General features: G+C 47.3%; 1 protein-coding gene across 1 annotated transcript; it reads left to right on the top strand.

The window, feature by feature from the left end:
* The first annotated feature begins 524 nt into the window (after window positions 1-524).
* HDC (histidine decarboxylase) lies at window positions 525-23,956 on the top strand. Its single transcript, XM_045544851.1, has 12 exons — window positions 525-555; window positions 2,655-2,827; window positions 6,420-6,533; window positions 7,455-7,577; window positions 9,810-9,944; window positions 10,203-10,346; window positions 10,793-10,859; window positions 11,689-11,851; window positions 11,938-12,028; window positions 15,297-15,395; window positions 22,637-22,738; window positions 22,893-23,956. The coding sequence occupies exons 1-12, from the start codon at window positions 525-527 to the stop codon at window positions 23,637-23,639; spliced, it is 1,989 nt and encodes a 662-aa protein (XP_045400807.1). The 3' UTR covers window positions 23,640-23,956.
* The last annotated feature ends 2,532 nt before the right edge of the window (window positions 23,957-26,488 follow it).

Genomic DNA, 26,488 nt, shown 5'->3' with positions numbered 1-26,488 from the left:
CCTGTCCCCCCCTCTCTGCTGCTGATAAGGAAGCAGTGGCGGGGATGATACTAATAATTTTTGCTGCTTATTCCGCATACCCTTGGCCTTGCTCTGGGCTGCTGAGCCGGGAGCTGCACCAGAGGCCGGGGCTCTGTTGTCTGAATTCTGGGGCGGAAAGAACTGAGGGCTGTTCACTGCATCCACCTGGAGGCTGCCCGCAGGCTTGCGTTGCTAAGTGCGCTGTTTAATTTAAAAGCGTCTTTTATCTTGGCCTCTCTTGACCAGCCGAAGTTGTGGTCACTGTTTTCAGCAATGACTGGGGAAAGACGGGGTGGAATTAATTAAACCTAGAGGAAGGGACTTCGAAGGGCGGAGCTGAGGTTCACAGAGGAGAAGCAGCCTTTAAATAAAGGGCCCCCGCTGGCTGCCAGGGAGTGTGCAGGACTGGCCAGCGGGAAGCTGGGCCGCTCGCTGCCCTCTGAGCCTTTGCGGCCTCCCGCCTCCTGCCGTCTGTCTGTGAGGGCCAGCCCGAGCCCGGGGAGATGATGGAGCCTGAGGAGTACAGACGGAGAGGTAAGCATCCCTGACCCTTTTCCCTCTTGCCACCTTCAGGAACAGCTGCCGGTGGGTGGCCCGTAGCTTTCCGGCTGTCATTTGACTGGAGCGTCAGAATTGTCTTCTGAGAGCTGGCTTCGGCAACGTTTTCTCTGTGGAAGGAATGCGGGATCAGAGTGTAAAGCTTCCCCCAACCTTTCTGTCACTCTCCGTCTCATGTACCCACCACGTCCTCACTACCACGTCTCCCTTTTCCTCTCTACTCCACAGCATAGAAGATTTGGATTCCTGAGCACTAAGTGGAAAGAAAGGGATTATTCATATTCTGAAATAGAAAAAAATGTTCTAAGTGTTCAGTAGTCAGTGCAAAATCTTTTCTCTCTCTCTCTCTTTAAACATTCTCTGTGTGTGAGTCTATCAGTAGTGTTCTCTCACTGAGTCACTCACTCCATAACTATTTAGCAAGTGCCTCCTATGTACCAAGCAAAACAAGAATGGTTATCCTCTTTTCAGGCAGGCCTCTCCTTAGGAAGGAAGTAGGTAGTTGCTTAAAAGAGAATCTTCAATGTCTTTATCTTTATAATTTTTTATATCTTCATCTCCCCTAGTAGGTCACAGTGCCTAAAATTCCTTTGCTGCAAGGTACTGTGTGTGCTATGTTAAAATCCAACTTTTCCTCTCTCTCCTCCACGGAGAGAGAACTCACTAAGTGTGGTATAGTCTTTACACTTCAAGGTGCGTTAGCCTATTCCATTGCTTTCCAAAGGCACATTTAGCTGACAGCAGGTTCCCTTGGGCATTGATCCTCTGAGTGGATCACAAATATGTTTAATGCTGTCCCTGGACAAGTGGAGGGCTAGGTCCAGAGCTCTCAGGTGTCTGGTGGACACTGCTGGGGTCTTGAGAGCCGCTGGGCTGGAGGAGGTTTGGAGGGGAGCAGACAGAAGAGAGAAGGGTGTGGAAATCTGCCTCTGTCTCCCCAGTTTTGTCTGGGGCTGGTTCTTGTTTGTAAGAAAGTTACATGAACTAATTCATGAACTAATTCAGAGGCAGGAAATTGGGTTTCCTCTCCTCTTAGGGAAGAAGAGCCCAGGGAGTACTCAGGAATGATTATAGATATTCAGAGAGGCACACAGACATATACACATGCAAACATACACACGCAGACACACACAGAGATGCACACACACACACAAAGGGAGAGAAACAATGAGAGAGACTCATGGAGAGCAAGAGACAGGCCTTGAAGACTGAGATCTGAAAGAATAATTTGCAGTGGCTTCAGGGTATTCTACTTGGCTATTTTCCTTCATTATTCATTTGTTCATTTGCTTGATCAAATTTTTTGAGCATCTAAAAATTGTTCTAAGCACTGAGGTGTTGATGGAGGCAGTGGGGAGAGAGAGGAGGTTATTAGGATGTGGTGCCGAATTGCCCTGGGATTTTGGGCTAGTGCAGGGATGCTTGTTCTGGACCTATGGTTGTGCTTTATGGATTCTGTGAAACTCAGAAATTAAACATAAAGTTTTTTGTGTGTGGAAGCCTATGGTTCTAATCAGATTCTTGAAGAAGTCCATGAGTCCAAAAAAGTTGAGGGATTACTGATCCAAGGAGAATGGTGAACAAACAGATTTTTTGTCCTTTATCAGAAGTGAGCATGGAAATTTGCCACCTGTGCTAATGAATACAGGATGTGTGTGACAATTTTTAGATACAAAGGCTACGGAGTTTCTATTGAGCCTGTAAAGTAACGAGTTACTAGATGTTCTGTTTCTGAGAAGAAAAGAAAGGCAGGAGAGACCATCAAGATTGATGTGGATAAGGGAAGGAGGAAGAATAAGAAATATTTTACTTTGGTGCTAGAATTTTGTGCTTTGGAGATTGTCTGTCGTGTTCGTTTGCTCATTCACCCACTCCCTTCTGTCATTCATTCAATCCTTCACTCCTTCTTTTTATTTTGGAGACAAGGTTGAGCCAGGGATCAGATCCTCCCTCGGCCCACGAATCCACTTCCTTCTTTACCAAGGCTCTTGGTCTAGACCTGAGAGGGACGGGCACAGATTTTTGGCCAGGCCCAGCCAGAGAACATGAGCCTGGTTTCTCTGCCTCCCTTCCAGGGAGAGAGATGGTGGATTACATCTGCCAGTACCTGAGCACTGTGCGGGACAGACGCGTCACTCCCGATGTGCAGCCTGGCTACCTGCGAGCCTGGCTGCCTGACAGCGCTCCCGAGGAACCCGACAGCTGGGACAGCATCTTCGGGGACATTGAGCGGATCATTATGCCTGGGGTGAGACACAGAGACCGCAAGGGTGGTTTTGGATCTTGGGCACAGAAGGGAGGGTGGTGGCCTGAAGGAAGGCCTGCTTTGGGTCAGCTGGGGTGACGATGCATCCTTCAGCCACTTGGCCACCAACACGTAGCCCGTGTTCCGGGCATGTGGAGGGCAGGACTTTGACTGGAATTAGATTTCTGGTGCCAGGGCCGGCCTGTAGAGGTCAGTGGGGAGCTGGGGTGGGGGAAGAACGAATGCATCCCGGGGTGTACTCTGGTAGAAGTGTGGAAATCTAATGGGACCGGCCAAGAAATGAACGTTCTGTGTGAGGGGCAAGGGCAACTCTGGAGATAGCGCCTGAACCCTGATGGGCAGAGCCAGGGACGGACCCTCCTATGCAGTCTGAGGCCGCGCCAAAGGGGAGGAAGGAAGGGGCACACACAAGCCCCGAGGGCACCGTGGGTTGGCCCAGGAAGCTGCATGGGCTTCATCGGCCCCCTCCCTTCTCCTCTGTGAGGCGGGAACCGTGTCCTTACCAAGGGCAGGTCTGGTGAATGAGCTGCGTTTCAGGAGCAGGAAGGGGCTTTCCCTGAATTGTGGCTACTCTCAGCGACAGAGGGTGCAGCCTGGGAACACAGCTGGCGGGCCAGGAAACAGCCGGAAGCGGGCTGATGCCCGAGGCTTGAGCTGGAAGCCGCCTCGATAGGTGGTGCTGACATCCCTGGCCACCAGGGGTGAGGCGCTGGAGTTAAAATTGCACCAATTCTCTTCCCACGGAGGGGCTCCCTGCTGTGTGCCCGGCGCTGTACTAGCCCCGCTACAGCATAGCTCGTTTAATCTTCACAGTGACTGTGCTTCACAGATGAGGAAACTGAGGCTCAGAGAAGTTCATTGTCTTGTCCAAAGTCACAGAACTAGTACCTGGCAGATCCAGGATTTCAGTCCAGGCCAGTCTTACTCCCAAGGCTCTGCTGTTTCTCCTGCACTCTGTTTGTGACGTCCCCCGGGGAGTGCCTGAGTGTGGCTCGGCTGTGCCCAGGCCCCTACCGCAGCGGCCTCCTCACTCTCCCCGCTGGGGCATTTGTGCTCTGAACCACGTGTGTCTAGAGGCTCTTCCTGAGGCTGACTTGAGATCTGCCTCCATTATCACCAAAGAACCTTGGACTTACCTGGGACAGAAATATGCCTGGAGGCAGGGGTGAGAAAATGTCCAAACTCAGAAAGTGACAGCAAGTTTGTACCAAGCCAAATACTCATCCCTGACCACTCAGCCTGTTTCACAAGCATGTTTCGAAAATTTCAATGTCAGTAAAGCTTTACCAAGGAGGCTAGATCCCTGATAAGATTATTTGGTGGATTCCATTCTGTAAAATGTAATCTGCCGAGGGGCTAACTGTAAACTGGGAGTGAGGCCGAGAGCAACTGTCAGAAGAGCTGGAAACGAGCTGATTCATTCGACCCAGAGGAATTCCAGCAGTTGCGGGGGGCGTGGTCCAGGAGGCTCATTTCTGGACAGAGAGGTCTGTCTGTTTTTGATAAGGGCTTCCTGTGGCTTATCTTACATCATTTATCTTACATGAACAGACAATTGCCTCCTGATAGGGCCAGGGGTTGAAAGCCCTTCTCTGGGGTTTCCAAAATACTGTCACTAAGCGCAGTTGATAGTGAGGACCCAATCTTCTATCTCATCTCACAGGCCACACCAGCCTCTGACAGCTGGCCTGAGAGCAGTTGGCCCTTTGCTTTCCCCTTTTGGTCAGTGCCTCCTTGAAAACTGGATTAATTTTTCCCTTCCTGCTACTTCCTAGACACTAAGACGAGGAAAACTCTCTTTCCCCTTTAATTCCAACCCTGGTTAGAAAATCCTCATTTGCTTTTCATGAGGGAGACAGAGCAGCCCAATGGGAGGAGGCAGGACACCATCCTGCTTGGGCCTTTGGGTTCCTGTCTAGGCACTGTCTTCTGTCCCCATGAGGTGTGTGTGACCACAGGGATGAGTCCTCGCTCTGCCAGGCCCTAGATAAAACAGAGATAATAGTAGAACCTACTTCATAAGATGCTGTGAAAATTAAGAGAAAGCATGGAAAGAGGAAGATATTATTACTTACCACGTCTTCTGCTTGGTGGAAATCGGAGGAAGAGATTTGATTCTCTCAGAATCAAGTCAGGATATGCGAAGTGTCTGTCCCCACGTGATTACTTTATGGTTAACATTAGTGCTTTACATTTGGCAAATTTCCTTGTCCATACACCCCCCACACACAACAACCCTAGGAGGCAGGATTTATTTTATGATGAGACACTGGGGTTAGAGAGGTGCAGGAGATGATCCTGCTTTTATGGGGTCTGAAGTGTATACACATTTTGAAACCTCCTTTAAGGAAAAAAAAAAAAAGAAGAAGAAGAAATCTCAAAAGAGACCCATGGAAACATGGCACCTTGGAGCTTAAGTTCATTAGCTTCATGGTAAATCAACCTACAAGGTCACGTAGCTGATTGCGGGTAGAGGTAGGACTAGAACCTGTGTCCTTGGACTTAGATCTTGTGCTCCTTCTATTATACATGCTGTTCAGGACATGGTCCTTGCTATTGGAGGACTGTAAGCATTTGTGCACACAGAATAATGGGATGATGCATTAAGATGTTATCTAATGAGTTCTCAGTAGAGTGAAACATCCAGAATTAGAATGTTCCATGGGCTCAGGGAGGGATCAAAGGGGGCTGCAGGAGCTGGGGAAGGGCTCATGGAGAAAATGAATATTTAGTAGCATTCTAAGAATCAACAGGTTTTGGAGGGTCATGTCTTTATAGGGAGTGCCTTCCCGTTAAGGGACACAGCAATGCTCAAAGACATGAATGCAGAAATGAACAGGACATGCTTTTGCAGAGCAGTGAGATAAGGAGAGATTAGATAATCAATGAGGCAGATGAGCCACTGGGGGTGCTTCAGACCCTCCCTGTCTGCCCAGTTCCTCTTTACATCCGGTTTTGATTGTGGGCTCTGAAGTTAGCCTGGAGGTTGGCCTCGGAAGTGGCCTCCCACATGCTTGGGCTGGCCCCTCCTCCTGCCCTCTCCTCTCCTCGCTCCATCCCTCAGGGAAGCTGAGGACAGCTTTGAGCCCACATGGAGCCTCTGCAAGAGCTTCATGCCCAGAGAACACAGCGCTCCGTCAAACAAAATGTGCTTCTTGCAAGAAACTGGATGAGAAAAGCAATCTGCTCTTCTGGAGCAGTTAGGGTGCCTGCCCTTCCTTTTACTACTGGGCAGGGGTGGCCTGAGGGATAAGCACTGGGGGCTAATGTGAACACCACCCAGAATACCACAAGCTTATGACTGCAGCGAATGTCCTTTTGCATATTTTCTTCTAGACTTTGCATGCATGCAAAGGCTCCACTGGTGAGCTAGCTGAGGATAGGAGCCAGGTGGGTGGCAAGAACACCAATGAACATGTTCTATTTTCATCGAGTTGTGTCACTTATTTGTCTGTCTTAAAAGTGTTGCCCCACCTCCAGAGTGGCGCTTCCCCTTGCCAGAGAGCGTGTCTGGGGGAGGAAGGCCTCCTAGAAGTGCCTCCTGGTGCCAACTGTGTGCATGCTCTGCCTCCAGGTGGTGCATTGGCAGAGCCCCCATATGCATGCCTACTACCCGGCCCTCACCTCTTGGCCATCCCTGTTGGGAGACATGCTGGCTGATGCCATCAACTGCTTGGGGTTCACCTGGGTGAGTAGCAATGGCTGTAACTACTGGCAATGGGGAACATAGCAGGGAGTGACATCCTAGGGCAGACATATTTTGTCCTGGTCTCTGAACAGGGTTCCAAGATAAATATTAACAATGGCTATATTCTTTAAGCTTAAGCCTTATATTAATTATCTCATCTAATCCTTTAACCTTATGGACACGAGTATTGTAGGTGAGGAAATTGAGGCTTAAGTAACTTATCTCCCCAATATTACACAGCTTATAGGGACACAGATGGGATTTGGACCCAGATCTGGTTATTGGTAGTTAGGACCCTAGCTAAGCACTTTGATACCTGTTGGGTCACTACTTTCCCTGTGCCCTTGTCTTTGAGTAGCTAGAGATATATCCTAAGAATTCCCATAATAACTCCTCAAGCACCAATCACCTTTAAATTGTGCTAAATCTTTCTAGAACATCTTTATATTTTAAGCCTGAACTCTCATACAGTGTGTGTGTTGGGGCGGTGGGTGGGGGAGGGCATGTGGGTGATATTACTATCTTTTCCAGGAAGGAGTACTTTCTTTCTTAGTCCTAAAACCTCTCCCTGGTCTTTAGAGTGTTTCTCAGATGGGTATTTTAGGGACTTGAGGAGCCAAATCCAAGCCCATCATTTCTAGGGTTCTTTCTCCATAGAGCCTTGGAAGATTCACCTCACTGAGGGCAGCATGAATCCAAAGCCCCGTATCTTTCCTCTTTCTGGTTTGGCAGAGGGTGCCGGGGGGGGGGGGTGGTGGAGTGGGACACAGGGCCTGACACTGATCCCTTCTCCGGGGAGGTTCCTGTTGTTACCGTCAGGGCCAGGTGAGTGCCAGGGCAGAGACAGGTGTGTTTCTTGGGCTAGTGGGGGCATTTCGGTGCCCTGGAGCTGTGCAGATGAAGTTCCTTTCCCTCTTTCAGGCTTCTAGCCCTGCGTGCACAGAGCTGGAGATGAACGTCATGGACTGGCTGGCGAAAATGCTGGGCCTCCCAGAGCACTTCCTGCACCACCACCCCGGCAGCCAGGGGGGAGGCGTCCTGCAGGTACCTCCATTGGCAAAGCTCCACCTAGCACGGGGGCTAAGTGGTGAAAGATAAGCCAAACCCTAACCTGGGAATTCTCCTGCTCTCCACGGAGTTTCCCCAGGTTACCCACACCACGGTCACCCACGCCACCATCACCAGTACCACGATGGACTCCACGGCACCGACACCACCGTTGTCGGCTCTTCCACCTCCCTCACGGCCACTACTCCCACCGCAGCTTCCGTGTCATTTACATTTGCTGCTGCCACCTCGCTTTTCCTCTCTTATCTTTGAAAGAGATTAAAAAGTCAACACTTGATCACATTTCCAGTATTACTTGATTCAGGCTTATTAGTTTAAAATCTGACAACTGCCCTCATGGGGTTGTCCCATCTTATACAACATGGTAAGAGGGGAAAGAGGAGGCAAGGGGAGGGCTTCTCCCCCTCCTGCTCAGTCCAGGAGATCCTTAGCAGTGAGAGCAATGAACAGGATAAAGCCAGGAATTGTATCCTCTGGCTCTGTCTTTTGGATACCTGTCAAATGATGGTTCTTAAAATATTTCATTTTCTCAAGAGTAAAGCCACAGAGTGGAGCTTTCTGGGTGGCCCCCATAGATCATGCATGTTTCTAGGTGCTTTCGCCCCTATAAACACTTGGCATTCATGAGGGTTTGTTCTGAGACCTTTGAGAATCCTCAAATTCTTGAATTTTACTGTAACATATAATTTTCCTGGTTTTATAATCTATAAGATAGAGATAATAATATTTCCTTCAAAGAGTGGATGTGAGGATTAAATGAATTATTCTATTAGATAAAAATAGCCACACGGCCCTGAGAATGGGAAGTAGGCTGGGCCCACTTGCTGGCTGAATGACTCCTTCTCTCACTCCAACCTTGCAGCAAGATTAAAATGTGAACCTTACAAGAAAGACAAATTGCTGCAAGCTGGGGACCTTCTGGCTTGTTAGCAAATAGTTACAACTTCAGATATTATATTGGGAAGAACACGCTGAATATCTACTATGCAGGATCTTGCTGATTATCTGAAGAGCCCTGTAGGCAAATAGTATCATCCCCAGTGCTTGAGATAAGAGCACTGAAGCTCAGAGAGATGAACTAGCTTGTCCTAGGTCACACAGCTAGTAAGGGGAGGAATGAGGTTTCAAACCCAGGCCTTTTTAAATCCAAACCACGCTTTCTCCTGTACTCAACAGCATGTGAACTTGAGTTAGTCACATAACCTCTCTGTGCATCCCTATCCTCATGTTAGTGTGACAAGAATTGCAACTATCTCAGAGGGGTTGTGAAGAACAAGCAGGATGACAGAAAGTGTTTTGTGAACCATGATGCCATGCAGATGAAAGATGGTACTATTATTATTATCATCATGTGTGGCTTCCTTGTTATGGAGTGATTTCCAGCCACTGACTGTCTGTGGATCTGGTCCATACACCCGTCCATGACAGTGTCTGCCAGGCTTTTGAGCAGAATTCTATCAGCTGTAGGTCATCTGAAGATTCAAGAAGCAAAGACACCGAGACTGAGTGAATCAATGATGAGAAACCATGAAGACTCCTGTGACCTGCTGGGGTGGCCTGCATGATTTCCACAATCACGGCCAGAGCAAAATCCCATCCTCCCCTTGTTTGGATAATTTATACTTGCATCCCAGGAGGCAGTTAAAGAGGTGCTCTCCATTTTATAGATGGAAAAGGGTCTTCCTGGGGGGCAATAAGGTCAAGGAGCCATTGACAACAAGGAGCCTCAAGGTCACAGGAACCATTGACAACAAAACTGAGGCCAAAGTCCCCAACCTCTCATATAGGCCAGGATCCTCTCTCTGGGATGTGCCTGTGGAATCAAACTCCATCTCCATACCTAATAAATTGAGAGTTCTTTTAAATAAGGCTTACAGGGGGAGCAAACTCATATCCATGAGGGACATTCTCTTTTTGGTTTCTGAGGCCTCTCTAATAGAGATGTTGGTATTATGTGCAAACTTGCTTTCAGAATGCAGAATAGGTATGTGAGTTGGGGAGGAAGGAGGGCCCCTTAGGCAGGAGCTGCGTACTCCATTAGGTAGATAACTGTCTCTCTCTCTCTCTCTCTCTCTCTCTCTCACACACACACACACACACACACACACACACACACACACAGGGAACTATGAAACCTGGGGAAATTTGGCAAGAGAACACAGAGAGTGGCTGCCATTGGTAATCCTTTGTAATCCTTTTCCACTTTAGAGCACAGTGAGTGAATCCACCCTGATTGCCCTGCTGGCAGCAAGGAAGAACAAAATCCTGGAAATGAAAAAGTCTGAGCCTGATGCTGATGAGTCCTCGCTGAACGCCCGACTCATCGCCTATGCCTCCGACCAGGTGAGTGGCCCGGCATGGGACAGACCTTCAGGTCGGCGCTTGGCTTCTGCAGTCTTAGTCCTTGAGCAGTTTCCTTCCAGGCACAGCTATGCTGGGGCTCCAGGCAGCTCAGGCCGGGGAGGTCGTCTCCAGGAGCTGCAGGGGAAGACAAACTCCCAACACCTGCCTTTGATTCCTTCAGCCTCCTGCTTCAGCAGTTTCTGGGGAGTGTTCATTCCAGGGTGGTTCTTTGCTAACAGGTTTCTGTGACCTTTTTAGGCTCACTCCTCAGTGGAGAAGGCTGGTTTGATTTCCCTTGTGAAGATGAAATTTCTGCCTGTGGATGACAATTTCTCACTCCGAGGGGAAGCTCTTCTGAAAGCCATTGAGGAAGACAAGCGGCAGGGCTTGGTGCCTGTCTTTGTAAGTCAGAATGTGTGCCTAAGTTTAGGATGATAGGACTTGGATGTGAGGAAGGAAATTTGGCAGAATTCAGGTGAGTAACGTGTTGCAAACAAAAGCAGAAAGGTCCTCAAATACAATGTTGTACAAGCTATGAGTTGCTATCCATTGGTGTGTTATGAAATAATTTTTGTGGGTCATAACCAGTATTAAAAAGAAGTAGAATAGAAAATATCAGTGCATTCATATAGCCAGAGTATGTATTGTTTTGTGAAACCTTTTCTTTTTTAAAATACACATGTGTATATTTACTAGGTTGCTATATAAAATGTCTTTCTTACTGTAGGTCATGGTAAAATACAGTGTAAAATACACGCTGTTCTAGTGGGATGGGTGGGATCTTTTTTTAGACCAAATGTGTCACATGAACCCACCCTCCCATGTTAACTTGCCATTTTTTCCTCCAGGTCTGTGCAACACTAGGGACCACTGGGGTCTGTGCATTTGACTGCCTGTCCGAACTGGGCCCCATCTGTAAGTACCTGCCCTGTCTGGCTGCGGAGACAAGGAATACATTTTTAAATGTTTCCTAGAGCAAGAACCTGAAACCAGCTCTGTGGAATTATCCTCACCCCTCTTTGGTCAATGTGGAGATAAGGGAAGAACCACCCAAGGTCAGGAGGGCCTTTCCCAGGCAGCGCAGGACACTGCTTTCCCCAGTGGTGTCACACGGGGTGCAGCCATCCCACCTTGCATCCTGTCCTAGGACGCAACAGTGGGAGAGCCTTCGGCTTTCTCATCTCCCTTGTATGTCGAACTCTACTTAAAGCAGGCTATATCCAAAACACAGGGTGAACGAGGCACTGTGAAATATTTCCTAGTCTAGCTTCAGAAAAGGAAAAAGGCAGAGAAGGAGAAATCGTGGGAAAGGTAAAAGCAGAGAAGAAACCCAGATGGGATTGTTTAATCCCCAAGCAAGAAACACCAGGAAAGAGAAACATCTTCCCTCTACCTTTTGCATTGGAGGCACTAACATTGCTCTCTGTGCTGGTGGGAAGTTGGATTCCGCGCCAGGACGCTCTAGGTTGAGGCTGAGAGGGTGTCGGCCCTGTGCCCAGTGAGACAAAAAGGCCAGGGGAGACGCTGTGGGCTTTCCCGTCAGCAGGTAGCGGTGCCTCATTCAGCCCCACTTCCTCACTGACACCCCTTCCTCCGTCTCCACACCCTCCACGCCTACTCAGCCAAAGCACATCGCCCTCCTCCAGCTATTCCTGGGGAAGCCCACCACCCAGCTTGGCCAGGGGAGAGAGGCCTTCCCCTCCTTTGTGCCTCCCCTCCAGGCAGGTGACATTTGCCTCCTCAGGTGCCCACGAGGGGCTGTGGCTCCACATCGATGCTGCTTACGCAGGCACTGCCTTCCTGTGCCCCGAGTTCCGGGCCTTTCTGAAGGGCATCGAGTACGCCGACTCCTTCACCTTCAATCCCTCCAAGTGGATGATGGTGCACTTTGACTGTACCGCGTTCTGGTGAGTGTGGCGGCTCCACGCTCACGGGAAAGCCTTGCTTCCTCTGGAGAGACCTCAGCCCCTAATGCCTGTCTGGAAACCCCCAGGGTCAGGGACAAGTACAAGCTGCAGCAGACCTTCAGCGTGGACCCCGTCTACCTCAGGCACGCCAACTCGGGCGCCGCCACCGACTTCATGGTGAGTGGCCAGGGACGGGCAGCCTGGCGGCATCTGGCCCCCAGGACCTCCTGTCTGTTGGCTCCCTTCAGACGGCTGCACGCCATGAGCTCGTCCCGTACGCCTGGGTTTCAAATTGTGCCCGAATATGTAGAATGCAACCCAGGAAACAGTTAAAAACCCTAGAAAATGAGACCACCCTTTGAAGGAGCGTGCACATTTCCTGAATATTTTGTGGCATTTTTTTTTTTTTATTCCCAGAAATGTCCTCTCTACCACAGGTGGAGCAATTCCCTCTGCCTCCAACTTGGATGATCTTTTCTGCTTACTGCCCAGCAACAGGGGAGGGTGGAGAACTTCCTGGGTGGGAAAGATGCTCCTTGTTTAAGTCGCTTTTGCCTTTTTGTCCCCGACAGAGGCACCGTGGGCAGCTCTGTGGTAGTGCTGGGGTCCCTGCGGGAGGTTCTGGACACCTCCAAGCATGGCTGGCCTTCCCAGCTGGATGCACCTCGACTCTCTCCATCCCACATTCCCAGCCTGTGCTATGTCTCGGGGAAACACGTTCTTCGGAGTTATGCCTCAGTTTGAAGATGAGCCCTCCCTTTAATTGTAGGGGAGACAGGATGTAAACACGTATATTACATATAGCATGGCCCACGGGAGGCAGTGGGGCAGATAAGCCAAGCGTGGTTTGTGATTCCATATCAGCAGGGCCCTTCGAGAAACTTATTGGACCTCTCGGAGCCTTGGCTTGCTCATCTGTAAAATGGGAATTGTGGCACCAATTCACAGGGAATTGTGAGGCTTAAATGGGAATGTACATGTAGATCCTTTGGCATGATAACTGTGTGCTCAGATCTTCCTGTGGTTCATTCCCATTTGTTTAGAGATTTTATAGTGTCCTCTCTCTCCCAGATAACTTACAAAAATATGAAATTAAACTTTTCCCAGCACTGGTCTGGGGGAATCCTACTATTTTTATTTCTACATTCAGAAGGTGCTTCTTTATGCTTATCCTTCCTCCATCTCTAATCTTATGCATTTAATTTTCAAGTCTGTCACGATCCTGGGGTCCTCATAGTTGCTCTGGGATATGCCGGTCTCTTTTTCACCCAGGTGGCTGCAGCTTTAAACAGAAGCTCCGCCCTACTCTGAGATGAGCCAGAAATTGAGCAGCATCTCCTGGGTTGATGTGCTTAATCCCTGGGCTGCTGGAATCACCTACAATCAGGGCTAGATTCTCTGCCACTAGAGAAGCTCCCCTCCCTCTCCTCTCACGGCACAGAGCGCATCAGTGGATGGGGTGATGTGTTGCCCTTGGCAGCCGAGCCCTGCAAAACCTTGAAAGGACACAGAGGAAGCTGAGGATGTCTCGCGTTAAAGAGCCCTGTCAGCTTTTATAAGTCCAAATTTCCTGATCCAACAGAAAATGTTGGCTAGAGCCACTCTGCTGAGTCAGCATGGACTGGTTTTGGAATAGGGACAAGAAAAGGAGCAAGTGGGAATAAGATTATGAAGAAATAAAAATAAAATCATCTCTGCCTCTCCCTATTTATTTGTTGGTGAAATAAAGTCGCCAATTAGCTATAACCATTTGGAAACAGGAACATTTTTAGAGACAACTCCTATCATCCATTCATTATTCTCCTGGAGTGTCCATTGGATAAGAGGTAGAGTTGATGCTTTCCCTGTTACAGAGATTTTTGTCCTGCTTCCAGATTTTTGTTTTTGTTCTTTTAAGACGCAGGGTCTTGTTCTGTGACCCAGGCTGGAGTGCAGTGGTGTCATCATAGCTCACTGCAGCCTCAAATTCCTGGTCTCAAGCAATCCTCCTGCCCCAGCCTCCTGAGTAGCTGGGACTATAGGCATGCACCACCATGCCTGGCTAATTTTTTTAAATTTTTTTGTAGAGATGGGGTCTCGCTATGTTGCCTGGGATGGTTTCTAACTTCTGACCTTAAGCTATTCTCCTGCCTCGTGCTGGCGTTACAGGTGTGAGCCACTGCACCCAGCCCCATTTCTGGGTTTTGATGCCCTCTGCTGGCAAACAGAAGTCCCCAACCTGGTCTTCAGCACCACAGTTTTGCTCAGAAATCAAAGGCTTAGTACTTTTATGCAGGGGAAACGTCCATCAACAAAGGGATAATGTCCCAACTGTGCCTGGCTCAGGAGGCAGGAGCCTGGTGAAGGAAAATGAGGACATTTGTGAGGATTTGGCAATCCTGTGGATGGGCAGATAAAATACTTGAACTCCATGGGACAAACAGTTATTTTTTAGTCAACGGAAGTTGTGGTAGACAGTTGAGGGGTCACTAGAAACCACTTCACTGATTAGAATAACTGCAAATGTTTTCCAAATGTTTTGCTCTATTTTCAGATCTGAAAAATCAGTTTAAAATTGGTTTGGAAATTTTCAGATCTATGGTGACTGTAATCTTGAACTTTAAGCTCTGTTGAATTTGGTCACCAGGAACAAAGTGTCAATTTTAGTCTAACAGAGGCAGAAATTCGGATGCTCATTTGAAATCTCAAAGCTGGACTGATGCCTCTGAGGTCACAGGACTCTCCCAGGAAAAAGGACAAGGCAGTGAAATGAAATAAGGATCATCTTGGTTTTAGACAGAAATACTACCGTGATTTGTAGCTCACGTTTTTAAATCATTTAAATAGGCAACACTTACTGACAGCCTCTTCTGGGGCTATTTGCATCTGTTGTCCTTGCCCCGCTTCCTTGGGAGGTGCAGTCTGTTCTCCACCTGACGCACTGAGGAGCCAGGGTAGTGCCCTGCCCAAGGTCACACAGCTAGTAAGTGGCAGAGCTGGAGGACAAACCCAGGCCTGTGGGGCTCCAGCATCTGAGCTCTAGCCACTATACTTTACATTTTGGGGTGAATCAAAATAGGACTTTATTTTCTGCTACTCAAGGAAACTGGGTTCTTTTAGAAAAAAAAATGTATTGCCCCTATCTTGAATTTCTGGGCTGGGATGAAACATTTAAAGCAGCTTTTAAAGCAAAGTGCCCTTCTCATTGGTTCAGGGTAATGGACTTGGTTTCCCCTTGCACTGCTTTTGGACAAGGGACTATTGGCCACCTTCATCAGAGATTTGGTCACGCGACGGGGCAGCCTTTGGGTACCTTGCCTTGGCTTGCTCCTTAGCAACAGCTCCAGGAGTCATGGTAACACCGTTTATCCCTGGAGGGCTGGGCAGGCGATGGATCATGCCCAGGAGGCCCAGGGAGTGGGGCGCCTTGTCTCTAACCGTGGGTACTATTTTTGTTTGTTTCTAGCACTGGCAGATCCCACTGAGCCGGCGGTTTCGCTCTATTAAACTCTGGTTCGTGATTCGGTCCTTCGGGGTGAAGAACCTTCAAGCGCATGTCAGACATGTATGTAGTGGAGCACACGGTGGGGCTGAAGCTGCATTTCTTTGTTTTCTCATGGGGACGAAGGCTGATTTCTGCTCTGCAGATCTGCCCAGGAGACCTGTGGTGTCTGGCTCAGGTGTCCGGGCCTGCACATGGGCTCCTGGGGCTTGATTGTTCAGGGTGGCCACCTCTTTGCTAGCTGGAGGAACACTGAGCACAACCTGGCCCTGAGGGCTGGCTGATGTCTGTCCTCTGCTGCATATCTCACCATTCTGCTTGCTGTCATTGAGCACTGGGGAGTGATGGCCCGAGAGCTGGGTTTGCAGAGAGAGAAAGAACATAAATCAAAGGGTGGTATATGTGGCCAGAATAGGATCATATCTTTTAAAGAATCACCCTGATTGTCACAGCTGGCTGAACATTTTAATCACTGTTATGGTTATGCCTGAAACTTAGCTCTCCTGGCTTGGATAGGTCGACCTACCAAGTCTGGAACAAACCTCCCTGAATTGTGTCAACAGGTATTTGTGGAAGGCCTATTCAGTACAATTTATTTCAATTCAATTCCGCATCTACCAAAGCATTGTGCTAGGAGAGGGGCGCAGAGATAAATGAGACAGGCACAGGCCATCTCCATTGTTCTTCATGGAGGAGGTGGGGCTTAGTTAAGAACTTTGGGCTGGGCTAGGTGGCTCACGCCTGTAATCCTAGCACTCTGGGAGGCCGAGGCGAGCGGATTGCTTGAGGTCAGGAGTTAGAGACCAGCCTGAGCAAGAGTGAGACCCCGTCTCTACTAAACATAGAAAAATCAGCAGGACGTCATGGGTGCACACCTGTAGTCCCAGCTACTTGGGAGGTGGAGGCAGGAGGATGGCTTGAACTCAGGAATTTGAGGTTGCCGTGAGATAGGCTAGAGTGCCATGGCGACAGAGTGAGACTCTGTCTCAAAAATAAATAAATAAATAAATAAAAATAAAAAGAACTTCAGCCAGCAGCATTTTTCTCTCATTTCTCTAAGAGCCTACACGGAAGACAAAGCCATTGATAAAAGCAGCAGGGAAAACCCAATGAGCTGTCCCTTCTTACCTTGTGTGTGACTTTGCCCTTCCACCTTTCCTCTAGGGAAATTCCTTCTTCATTAAACAAACACGAGACAATGTAGTGGCTGAAGCAGTAACTATGACTCATTTTGATGTTGGTAATTTTACATTTGTAATCACCAGTGGATGTTTACCCGATAAGCAGCTGTCACCCAGTGTACTGAGGGACTTCAGGCACTTTATGCTCTTTCTAATCCTCATGGCAGTGGGTAGGGAATGGGTGGTGCAGGTTACAGGTAATAAGGAAAATCCTGTTGCTTACAACTTAGGACTGGATGGGCAGAGTGCAGACGCTGGCCAACCTTCCTTAACGCCTTTTGCGAGTCAAATTGATACAGCAAAGTGGACCCCAAAACTGGGGTCTCGTTGAAGGCTATGTGGGTTCTTGGCTTTGCACGAGAAAGAATTTAAGAGTAAGCTGATAGAGTAAGGCCAAAGCAAGTTTTATTGTGATAGAAAGGGGAAGAAAAAAAAAAGAAAAGTGGCTGCCCCGTAGACAGGGTAGTGGCTGTCTCTCAGAGCAATAGAGAGTAGCACCTTGTGGGGTTCAGGAATTTTATTTTATACCTTCTATTTAATTTTACGTTAAGCAGAGCGAGGATTATTCAAGAGTTTTGGGAAAGAGGTGGGGAGTTCGTGGAACTGAGTTTCCCTCCCTTGTCTAAACCATATGGGTTAACTTCTGGGCATTGCCACGGCGTTTGTAAACTGGTGGTGCTGGTGGGAGTTTCTTTTAGTATGCTAATACATTATAAGCAGGGTATAATTCGCAGTGAGGGTAACCTGAGGTTGTTTTTCGTGGCCACCTGGGTTCCAGCTGGTTTTGGCTGGTTTCTCTGCCATCTCTTGCTTTATCAGAGACTTTGGTTCAGGGTTTATGACTATGTTGAACAAGGCCTGCCGGTTCCCTATCTCATTCCCCTCTCAGAGAATATACTCCTCTTTAATCTTAAAGGGTTATAGAAGGATGGAGGTCTGTCTTTTCTAACTGTTTCCTGTTCATTTTATGGGCATAGGCCCTGCTTAGTATTGGAGGAACAAAAACTTCTGGATGTCTGGTCTAAGGGACCCAAAGGCAGGGTGTTTCACGCACTGGATTAGCCGCTGAGATGGGCTGGAAGCCCTCTGTCAATATTACTTTAAATTGTAGTTGTTGCAACCTGGAAGACACAAGCTTTATAAGAAGATTAAACAAGCAAGGACCAATAATAAAATTGTCATTAAAGGCCCTAATAGGGGCAGAAACTAGGTAACAGATGATAAAAACCCTTGTATTGAGTCTCAGATAGTTTCCACTGAGGTGGCACCTTGACTGAAACTGTGTAGCTATTTAGCTTGCTTATATATTTTAAAAATCTTTTTCTATTTGTCCATTGGCGTTGACATAAGTATAGTACATTTTATTGATTATTATACAAACACTACCTTGTTTAGCCAATAAATAATCTAAGGCTGTTTATATCTATTATTATATTGGCTACAGAATCTAGGGAGTTCTTAAACTTAGTTAAAGCATCTCTAGTAATCTGGGCCAGAATTTCTAGTTGGGTAGACAAGTTTCTTATGGTGACTTTATGATAAATAAAACCTCTCTAAGGGGTGACCATTCCAATAGTGGCTCCTATCTCAGCCATAGGAAGACTAATGACCCTTCCCAATCAGAGGTATTTTTGTTTGTTTATAGTGAAACAAATCATGCAGGTGTAGTAGTATCATCGTGTGTTGTCATGCAACTCATGCTATGTTAATGATAGTACAATTTTTATTAGGTGGGGATTATAGTATAATTAGCTAAAGGGCACTAAGGGACAATCAAAGTAGTTTTAAAGCAGGCAGGGTGGGTTTGAGCCTGCCATTTTAAGGCAAGAAAGTGTTGAGGCACCCAAGAAAGTGCTGGGCACCTTTTCTGAGCCCAGTAGCTATCTTGGCACCTGCCTAGTCTGCTGTGTTACAATTTTGTTGAGCACTCTAGGCTAGCACAATGTTTTTGTTATGTGGTGGGGAACTTGCATTTTTTCTTCAATCTACCCTGTTTTTTAGCTCCTACAATCTTTTTGCCCATTCTTTTGCAATGTTTTTTGAGTGGGGAATGAGGGGACATTGTATCTATGATTTTTACATTGGCTTATATTTTATGGCAGTAACTCATGTCTATAAGTCATATCTATAATATAGGCAACAGTAACAAAAGTAGGTGTTAAATATAATCATTATGCCAATTAGCAAAATATAGCTCTAATGTGTAGGCAAAGAGTACAACCATTCAGAAAAAGAATCAAAGACCCCTAATTTTTTATATTATTGATCTGGGCACCTAAATGATTTAAAGCATCAGTAACATTATTTTTTTAATCTGGAATATATGTGTAACAGGTGGTTTTCACTAAGGCACAGGTCTCACCCTGTGTTGTAGTGAGTATATCTAGGGCCATTCTATTTTGTATAACTATTTTTTTCATTTGGGTAGTTTCTTGGCTTAAGAGGAACATAGTATTTTTTGTGTGGTTTAGTGTTTTAGTTGTGAATTGGGCCAGAGCAGTAATCTGGGTGAGAGCATTTAATGCTCCTGCTCCAGGGACTAGAATATTTAGGGGTCATTTTTACAACTTGGGGAAACAAGCTCTCAAGGCCTTTATATTATCAGGTACTGTGGGCAGAGTTTTAAGTATAATTCCTGGCAGGGAGGGCCACCTTGTGGTATATCTCTCAGTCTAACTGTGGGAGAGGTATGGCCACAAGTGTGTGCTGCACAGCCACTCAGCCCCCAAAGGTGGAATGTAAGTTCCAGCTCTTATCAGCTGTCTGGTCAGATGTCCACACTCTGACAACGTGGATATATGTTGAAGTGGGTAGCCATCCCACCATCCAGGAGTGTGGGGGGTAATTTGTAGTAGGATTATGTCTTTTTATACATAGGGGGGTGTTTTTGTATAACACGGTTTCCATGTTTAGCCATTGCCTATGTTAAGCCACCCCAAATTGATGTGTGTTGGCTGTACGCAATGTTTACATGTTGTCTCACTGCTGTAAAGACACGTCTTTTAGTTTTTCCGACAACTGGCAGGTGGGAGGTGTTCTGAGATGTAGGTAGTTTTTGCCAGTGATGAATGGTAGAGTTGATGTCACCATGTGGGTAGAGTTGTTGCTTTCCAGGGAGCTCATCTAGTCACTCCGCTTTCATTTAGGGCAGCACATTCTATGGCATCCCATTCCCACTAGACAAGGGTAGATGTCACCAAACCCAATAGCCAGGCTGGCTGTTGACCATTGTTGTTGTTGTGGCCCAGTCTAAAAAGACCCTGTCATTTGCCATGGATAGTAGGAACGGTAGCCTATGGGTGTACACATAGGTGTTGAGAAGGAACTCTTAAGGGCTAATCTATTCCCTGTAACATTATTATTGATGTATTTTCTCTTGTAGGCTCTATTAGGGCAGCTGTTATAGGCTGTGAGCCTGGCCTACCATATCACACATGGCTTCCCTCCCCGGGAACAGGCATGATAGCCAATTGATAAGTTTTTGGCCTTATCTGTGCCATTTCTACCATAATGGTTCTAGCTGGGATTGGTGTCTTTGTATGATGGTATCACAAGGCTCTCAGACTTCTGCCAAGGAGCACAGTTGGGCTCACTTCACCTTTAGCCCCCTTTACGGTTCCCTCTGGCACCATAAAGCCAAGATATTATGGAGGTCCCTTGTATCTCAATTTTAGGTCCATGTAGCCATCGCTGTGCATCAGGTCTGTGGAGTGCTCAGGAGCATGACTTGGCCATGTATTTAAGGGGCATGACATGGTGTCTCAGACATACTCTGAGAGTCTGTGGGGCCCACAACTCATAAGGGGGATGCCATGTGTGGTAGTGGGTGACCCACTGAAAACCTGTATAGCCCCCCAGAGATTCTTAGACAGGGCCTTAAGGAGCTGTCCTTGGACAGTGCACAGATGTGAGTTTTTAACAGACCATTTTTTTAATAGACTTACCCCCGCTAAATTATATGGCAGGTGAAATCTCTAGTCTATGTTTTATTCTGTTGTCCATTTTTGAATGTCATGTCCTGTGAAATGGGAACCTTGGTCACTATCAATTTTTTAAAACTCTTTAGGCAACATAAGAGCAAAACTCAAAACACTGAAGGCAAGGTTACAAAATTAACTTATCTATAAACATTGAGAATCTTGGTTTTAGTTGCAGACTTGTAGGAATTTTGCTATACAAAACATAATCATTTAGCCTAAGGATTCAGAGACTTTTGTATCAGAATTTTTTGTGGTCCTTTTAAAGAATTAATCATGTTTTAAACAAAAAGCTTATAAATCATGTCTAGTTTTGATAATGACAGGAAAAAGAAGTTTACAGATAGCTAAACATTTAAATTTTCTAGCAACAAATTTATATTAATTTAGATAGAAGCAAAATTATTTTTGTTGTTTTTGTGTTTTTTGGTTTTTTTTAAGACAGGGTCTCACTCTGTTGCCGGGCTAGAGTGCAGTGGCATCATCATAGCTCACAGCAACCACAAACTCCTGGGCTCAAACAATCCTCCTGCCTCTGCCTCCCGAGTAGCTGGGACTACAGGCATGCACCACCACGCCTGGCTAATTTTTTCTATTTTTAGTAGAGACAGGGTCTCGCTCTTGCTCTGGCTGGTCTCAAACTCCTGAGCTCAAGTGATCCTCCTGCCTCGGCCTCCCAGAGTGCTAGTATTATAGGTGTGAGCTACCACACCCGGCCAAGAGCATTAGTTTCATGGTCTTTAGCTAACCTGATTCTAGGTCTTGAGATGTTTTAATTGGTGCTCATGTTGATTTAAGAAAAATTTACTCAGAAAGATATCATAGCTGGCAGGACAGGTGGTAGAAATGGGCCTGGAGGGAAGGAGATACAGGGGAGAATCATGACAAAATTAGAAAATGAATGACAAAAGTATAAAGCAGCTAGAAAACAACTAGAAGGATGCTTTTCCTGGCAGAGAGGCTTAGGACACACAAATGAAAATTTCCTGGGCCAGTGAGTGGAGACCGTTTGAAACTGACTGTGCAATAGAGAGAGAAGGGGGCTCTGAGTGAGGTTTGTAGCAACCTGCTTCATCATGGTCAAAAGTTCAGGTCAGCTAGATCCTTTGCCTTCTCTTGAAGTAGAGTAGCAAATGCGAGAACTAGCTGATAGAATTACTTAGCAAATATTTTATTGAGATCCTTCCGGATGCTTGGAGAAATTTTAAAAAAATGAAAGAAAAGGCAAGTCCTGCCCTTGCTTAGTTAATAATCGTAGGTTAAAAACAAAAAGCAAAAAAACCATAGGAAATTTTAAAAGATGATATAAAACTTTAGGGAAAGATTAATATGATAGAAATCCTTAAAATTTTTTATTGTGATAAAATATACATGTTTTCTACATATATTTATGTTATGTGAAATATGTATAACAGAAAATGTAGTATTTTAATCATTTTCAAGTGTGCAGTTCAGTGGCATTAAGTATACTCACAATGTTGTGTGTATTGTGATGGCCACTATTTCCAAAACTTTTTCATCACCTCAAGCAGAAACTCTGTACTCATTAAGCAGGTGCAAAGCCTTTTCCTCATGGTGGGTGGGGATGATATGTAAACATGTGTTCTCTGTGGAATGTCAGAAAAAAGTGGGCAAAAGGGCATTTGAGGTCCAGGGTAAGAAGGGGATTAAGAGGCATGTGAAACATGCCTCTCAGGACGGGGCAGGACTGTCGCTGGCCCATAGGGTGCATCCGGGAAGATGCAGCCTGAATGAGGCACCTGGCTGGGATTGCAGAGCGGGGGCTGGGTTTTGGCTGTCCCTTGCTCCCTTGGCCAGTCGAGGAGCCGTGAAACCAGGATATGAGCCCAGGTTGCCTGGACTGCAAGACACATGCCTTCTGGGTTCTGGGGCTGAGTTGAAAGAAGGCCCTAGGACAAGTTCTGGAGGAGGATCTGATTTGACAGTAAACAGGGAGTTGTTGGACGTTTTCCAGCTTGGAACATGGGCAAAATGAAATGCGGAAGATAATGAGGCAGAAGCCACTCAGGTCTCTAGGACTGAAAGGTGTTGCTGGCTTAAAACCTTTTGGGAGTGTGAAAGTTTATGCATAGTTTGTCCCTTGCCTGATTATTAACCTCAGTTCTCTCTCTGTTTACAATTCCAGGGTACTGAAATGGCTAAATATTTTGAATGTCTGGTCAGAAATGACCCTTTCTTTGAAATTCCTGCCAAGAGGCACCTGGGCCTGGTGGTTTTTCGTCTAAAGGTAATGCCATCTTCCACCGCCTCCTGGGAGTGATGTTATTTGGTGTTTCAGAATGGGTGGTTGTTGAGCCTTTTGGAAACATAAATGCTGGGCTTCTGGGGATGCTGACAAGGGGCTGTGATGTGGACTTCACTTCTCTGTGTCCTCCAAACAGGGTCCTAATTGTCTCACAGAAAGTGTGTTAAAGGAAATAGCCAAAGCTGGCCATCTCTTCCTCATCCCGGCCACTGTCCAGGACAAGCTGATCATCCGTTTCACTGTGACGTCCCAGTTTACCACCAGGGACGATATCCTGAGGGACTGGAATCTCATTCGAGATGCTGCCACTCTCGTCCTGAGTCAGCACTGCACCTCCCAGCCCAGCCCGCAGGTCGGGAAGCTCATCCCCCAAATCAGGGGCTGCAGCGCCTCGGCCAGTGGAGTGTCCCTTCAGTGTGTCAACGAGGCAGGAGACGACCCAGCCCAGGCCAGGAAGATCATCAAGCAGCCTCAGCGTGCGGGAGCCAGTCCCATAAGGAGGGAAAACGGCTGCCATCTTGAAACGCTGCTGGACCCACTTGACGACTGCTTTTCGGAAGAGGCCCCGGATACCACTAAACACAAGCTGTCCTCCTTCCTGTTCAGCTACCTGTCCGTGCAGCACAAGAAGAAGACGGTGCGCTCCCTCAGTTGCAACAGTGTGCCCGTGAGTGCACAGAAGCCACTGCCTACGGATGGCTCTGCGAAGAGTGGGGGCTCCTCCCGGGTCAGAATCTTTTCCAGGTTTCCAGAGGAGATGATGCTGCTGAAGAAAAGTGCCTTCAAAAAACTAATCAAGTTCTACAGCGTCCCCAGCTTTCCTGAATGCAGCTCCCAGTGTGGGCTCCAGCTGCCCTGCTGCCCCCTGCAGGCCATGGTGTAGACCAGGGGTCCTGAGCCAGAGCCCGAGGACCTGCTCCCGGGAGTCTCGGCACCCCTTCAAAATTGAGTGCCGAGTCTGTGTGCTTATGTGTATGTGCATTTTTCTTGGGGGCGAGTCCATAATTTTTATCAGATTCTCATTGGGGGTCTTGACCCACAATTGGATACATGCGGAGAGTTGAAGCCAGCGTGATCTAGAAGGTTCCAGCAGGCAAGGTCAGAGAGAAAGGGCTGAGCGTAGCGTATTGACAGGCAGCTTCTGTGGTTCAGCTTGTGACATGAAATGTAATATAGAAATAAATTGTGCTCGTCTCTGAAACAAAACATATCCCGTGTCACTTACTTGGCCAGTGAAACATGGATTCACTAACCCATCCAGGCGCCTGCACTCATGCACCTTATAGACTCTGATTTCCAGGATGCTGAAGATTTGCACTTGGCTGTGAGAAAATGGGTTTGGAGGTGCCCTTGGTAGTGGATACGGCAGGCAGCTTGTATTTATAAGTGTCAGGGATGAGTCAGGCGCCGTGGCTCACAGTTTATAAACGAGGAAAGCCAGGCCCAGGGCACACAGCTGTGATAGGCAGACCGAGGTCTCCCCCACCCAGCACTGTGCAAGGTGGGACTTGGTTAGGAGCTCACGGCCCAGCAGGCCCCTCTGGTCCTCCAGGACATATAAATGTTTCCTTTCTAGGTTTGGAACTTGTGCATTTATTTCCCCTTTTTTCTGGACCCTGTAGTCAAACAAAAGGTTTGCTCATAGGCAGCCTGCCCATGGTTAGTTCAGAGGCCAAAAAAAAAAAAAAATCATTTCTTCCTATTTCGGATGGCACTTTTATAGGGAATGGCTCTGAAGTTGGTTGATATGACAAGTATTAAAAATAAATGAAGCTGGACTCTAGTTAAAGTGGTAAGGATAGAATTTCATCAGTAATATACTATAGCAATAGGGAAAGGGTCCAGTGTGAACTGAACTCCACTTGGATTTGTGCAAAGGTGACTGGGTGTTTTAAAGGGAGAATGGGGGACTAGGGAGGGGAGCAGCAGGGACTTAGCAGAGTCAGGAAAGTGAAAAATGACAAAAAGCAGAAAGTGTTCCTATGAAACTGCCCTGAGTTTGTTAACTGGTGCTTATCAAAGTGAGGCTCCTGCCCTCCCGCAGAGACTGGGAGTCAGGGGCCTCATCTTCAGTGTTGTCGGGAACAAACAGTAAATTCTTTTGGCAGCCTTGAGTTTTCTCAAGGCCCTACTTTAAGCGGGGCTGGGTCATCTTAGGGATGTGGCCTTGAGCTGTTAGAAACTGCATTCCTGTTTGTTCAAGTCTTTATAGGCCAAGGTTGAGGCCTAGTTGAGAAGAGAGCTCAGAGGAAACTGGCTAGAGTTTTTGTTGAGGAGAGCATCTGTCGAGAGTTCAAAACTTGCCCCTTGTTTTCTACCAGTGATCCCTGAACTTGCTGCACACTAGCATCACGTGGAAGTCTTAAAAACATACTCCCAGAGATCTTTTTTTTTTTGAGACAGGGTCTTGCTCTGTTGTCCAGGCTGGAGTGCAGTGGTGTTACCATAGCTCACTATAACCTCAAACTCCTGGGCTCAAGTGATCCTCTTGCCTCAGCCTTCCAAGTAGCTGAGACTACAGGCACTCACCACCATGCCAATAATTTAAAAGATTTTTTTGTAGAGGCTGGGTGTGGTGGCTCATGCCTGTAATCCTAGCACTCTGGGAGGCCGAGGCGGGAGGATCCCTTGAGGTCAGGAGTTTGAGACCAGCCTAAGCAACAGTGAGACCCCTGTCTCTACTAATAATAATAAAAATTAGCCAGGCATCATGGTGTGCACCTGTAGTCCCAGCTACTCAGGAGGCTGAGTCAGAGGATTACTTGAGCCCAGGAGTTTGAGGTTGCCCTGAGCTAGGCTGTTGCCACGGCACTCTACTCAGGGCAACAGAGTGAGACCTCTGTTTCAAAAAAATAAAAAGTTTTGTTTTGTATAGACGGGAATCTCACTCTGTTGCTCAGGCTGGTCTCAAACTCCTCGCCTCAAGTGATCCTCCTGTCCCGGCCTCCCAAAGTGCTGAGATTACAGCCATAAGCCACCGTAATGGGCCTAAGAACTGGCTCTCATTGGAATGGGGTGGGCCTGGATCGTGGGCCTTTTGATAGCTCCCAGGTGCAGCAACGTCTGGTAACCACTGTTTTAGATTCACCTGCTGCTCAAAGAGGTGTGTGTGGGCCAGAAGGGCTGGCATCCCCTAGTGATTCCCACGTGCAGTCAAGCTCGAGAAGCACTGCTCTAAGCCAGCAATCCCCAAACTGAGCTTGCGTCAGAATCACCAGGAGGGGTTGTTAAAACACAGATTTCTGAGTGCACCCCCAGAGTTTCTGATTCGGTAGGTCTGGGCTGGGGCTCCAGAATTTGCACGTCTAACAAGTTCCCAGGTGACGCAGATGCTGCTGGTCCAGGGACCACACTCAGAACTTCTGGTGTACGAAGCTGTGCCCTTCCTGTAAGTGCTGGGCCAGAGCTTAGTGAAGCCAGTGAGCTGTGTGACTTCAGGCATGTCACTTAACCTCAGGCTTCAAGTTTTTTCGTGTATCAAATAAAGAGGTTTGACTAAATACTCTCTAGGATTGCTTTTAGTCTTGCTACTGCAAATCACAATACACATGTGTGTATCTAGTAAATAGATACAAGCTGTTAATTGATGGGAACTTCCAAGAACAATGGCAGGATTAAGATGACAAAGGGCTTCTCAATGCTGAGCCTTTCCTGGGGACTGCACTTTGGGCCAGTACAGATCTAAGAGTGGAGCCTCAGTTGGTAAGAGATCCTGTATCAGTGGTTCCCAAA

The sequence above is a fragment of the Lemur catta genome, chromosome 1 (genome assembly GCF_020740605.2).
Source record: "Lemur catta isolate mLemCat1 chromosome 1, mLemCat1.pri, whole genome shotgun sequence".
NCBI lineage: Eukaryota > Metazoa > Chordata > Mammalia > Primates > Lemuridae > Lemur > Lemur catta.
The sequence above is the reverse complement of the archived record's forward strand: the minus strand, read 5'-3'. Positions and strand labels throughout refer to the sequence as shown.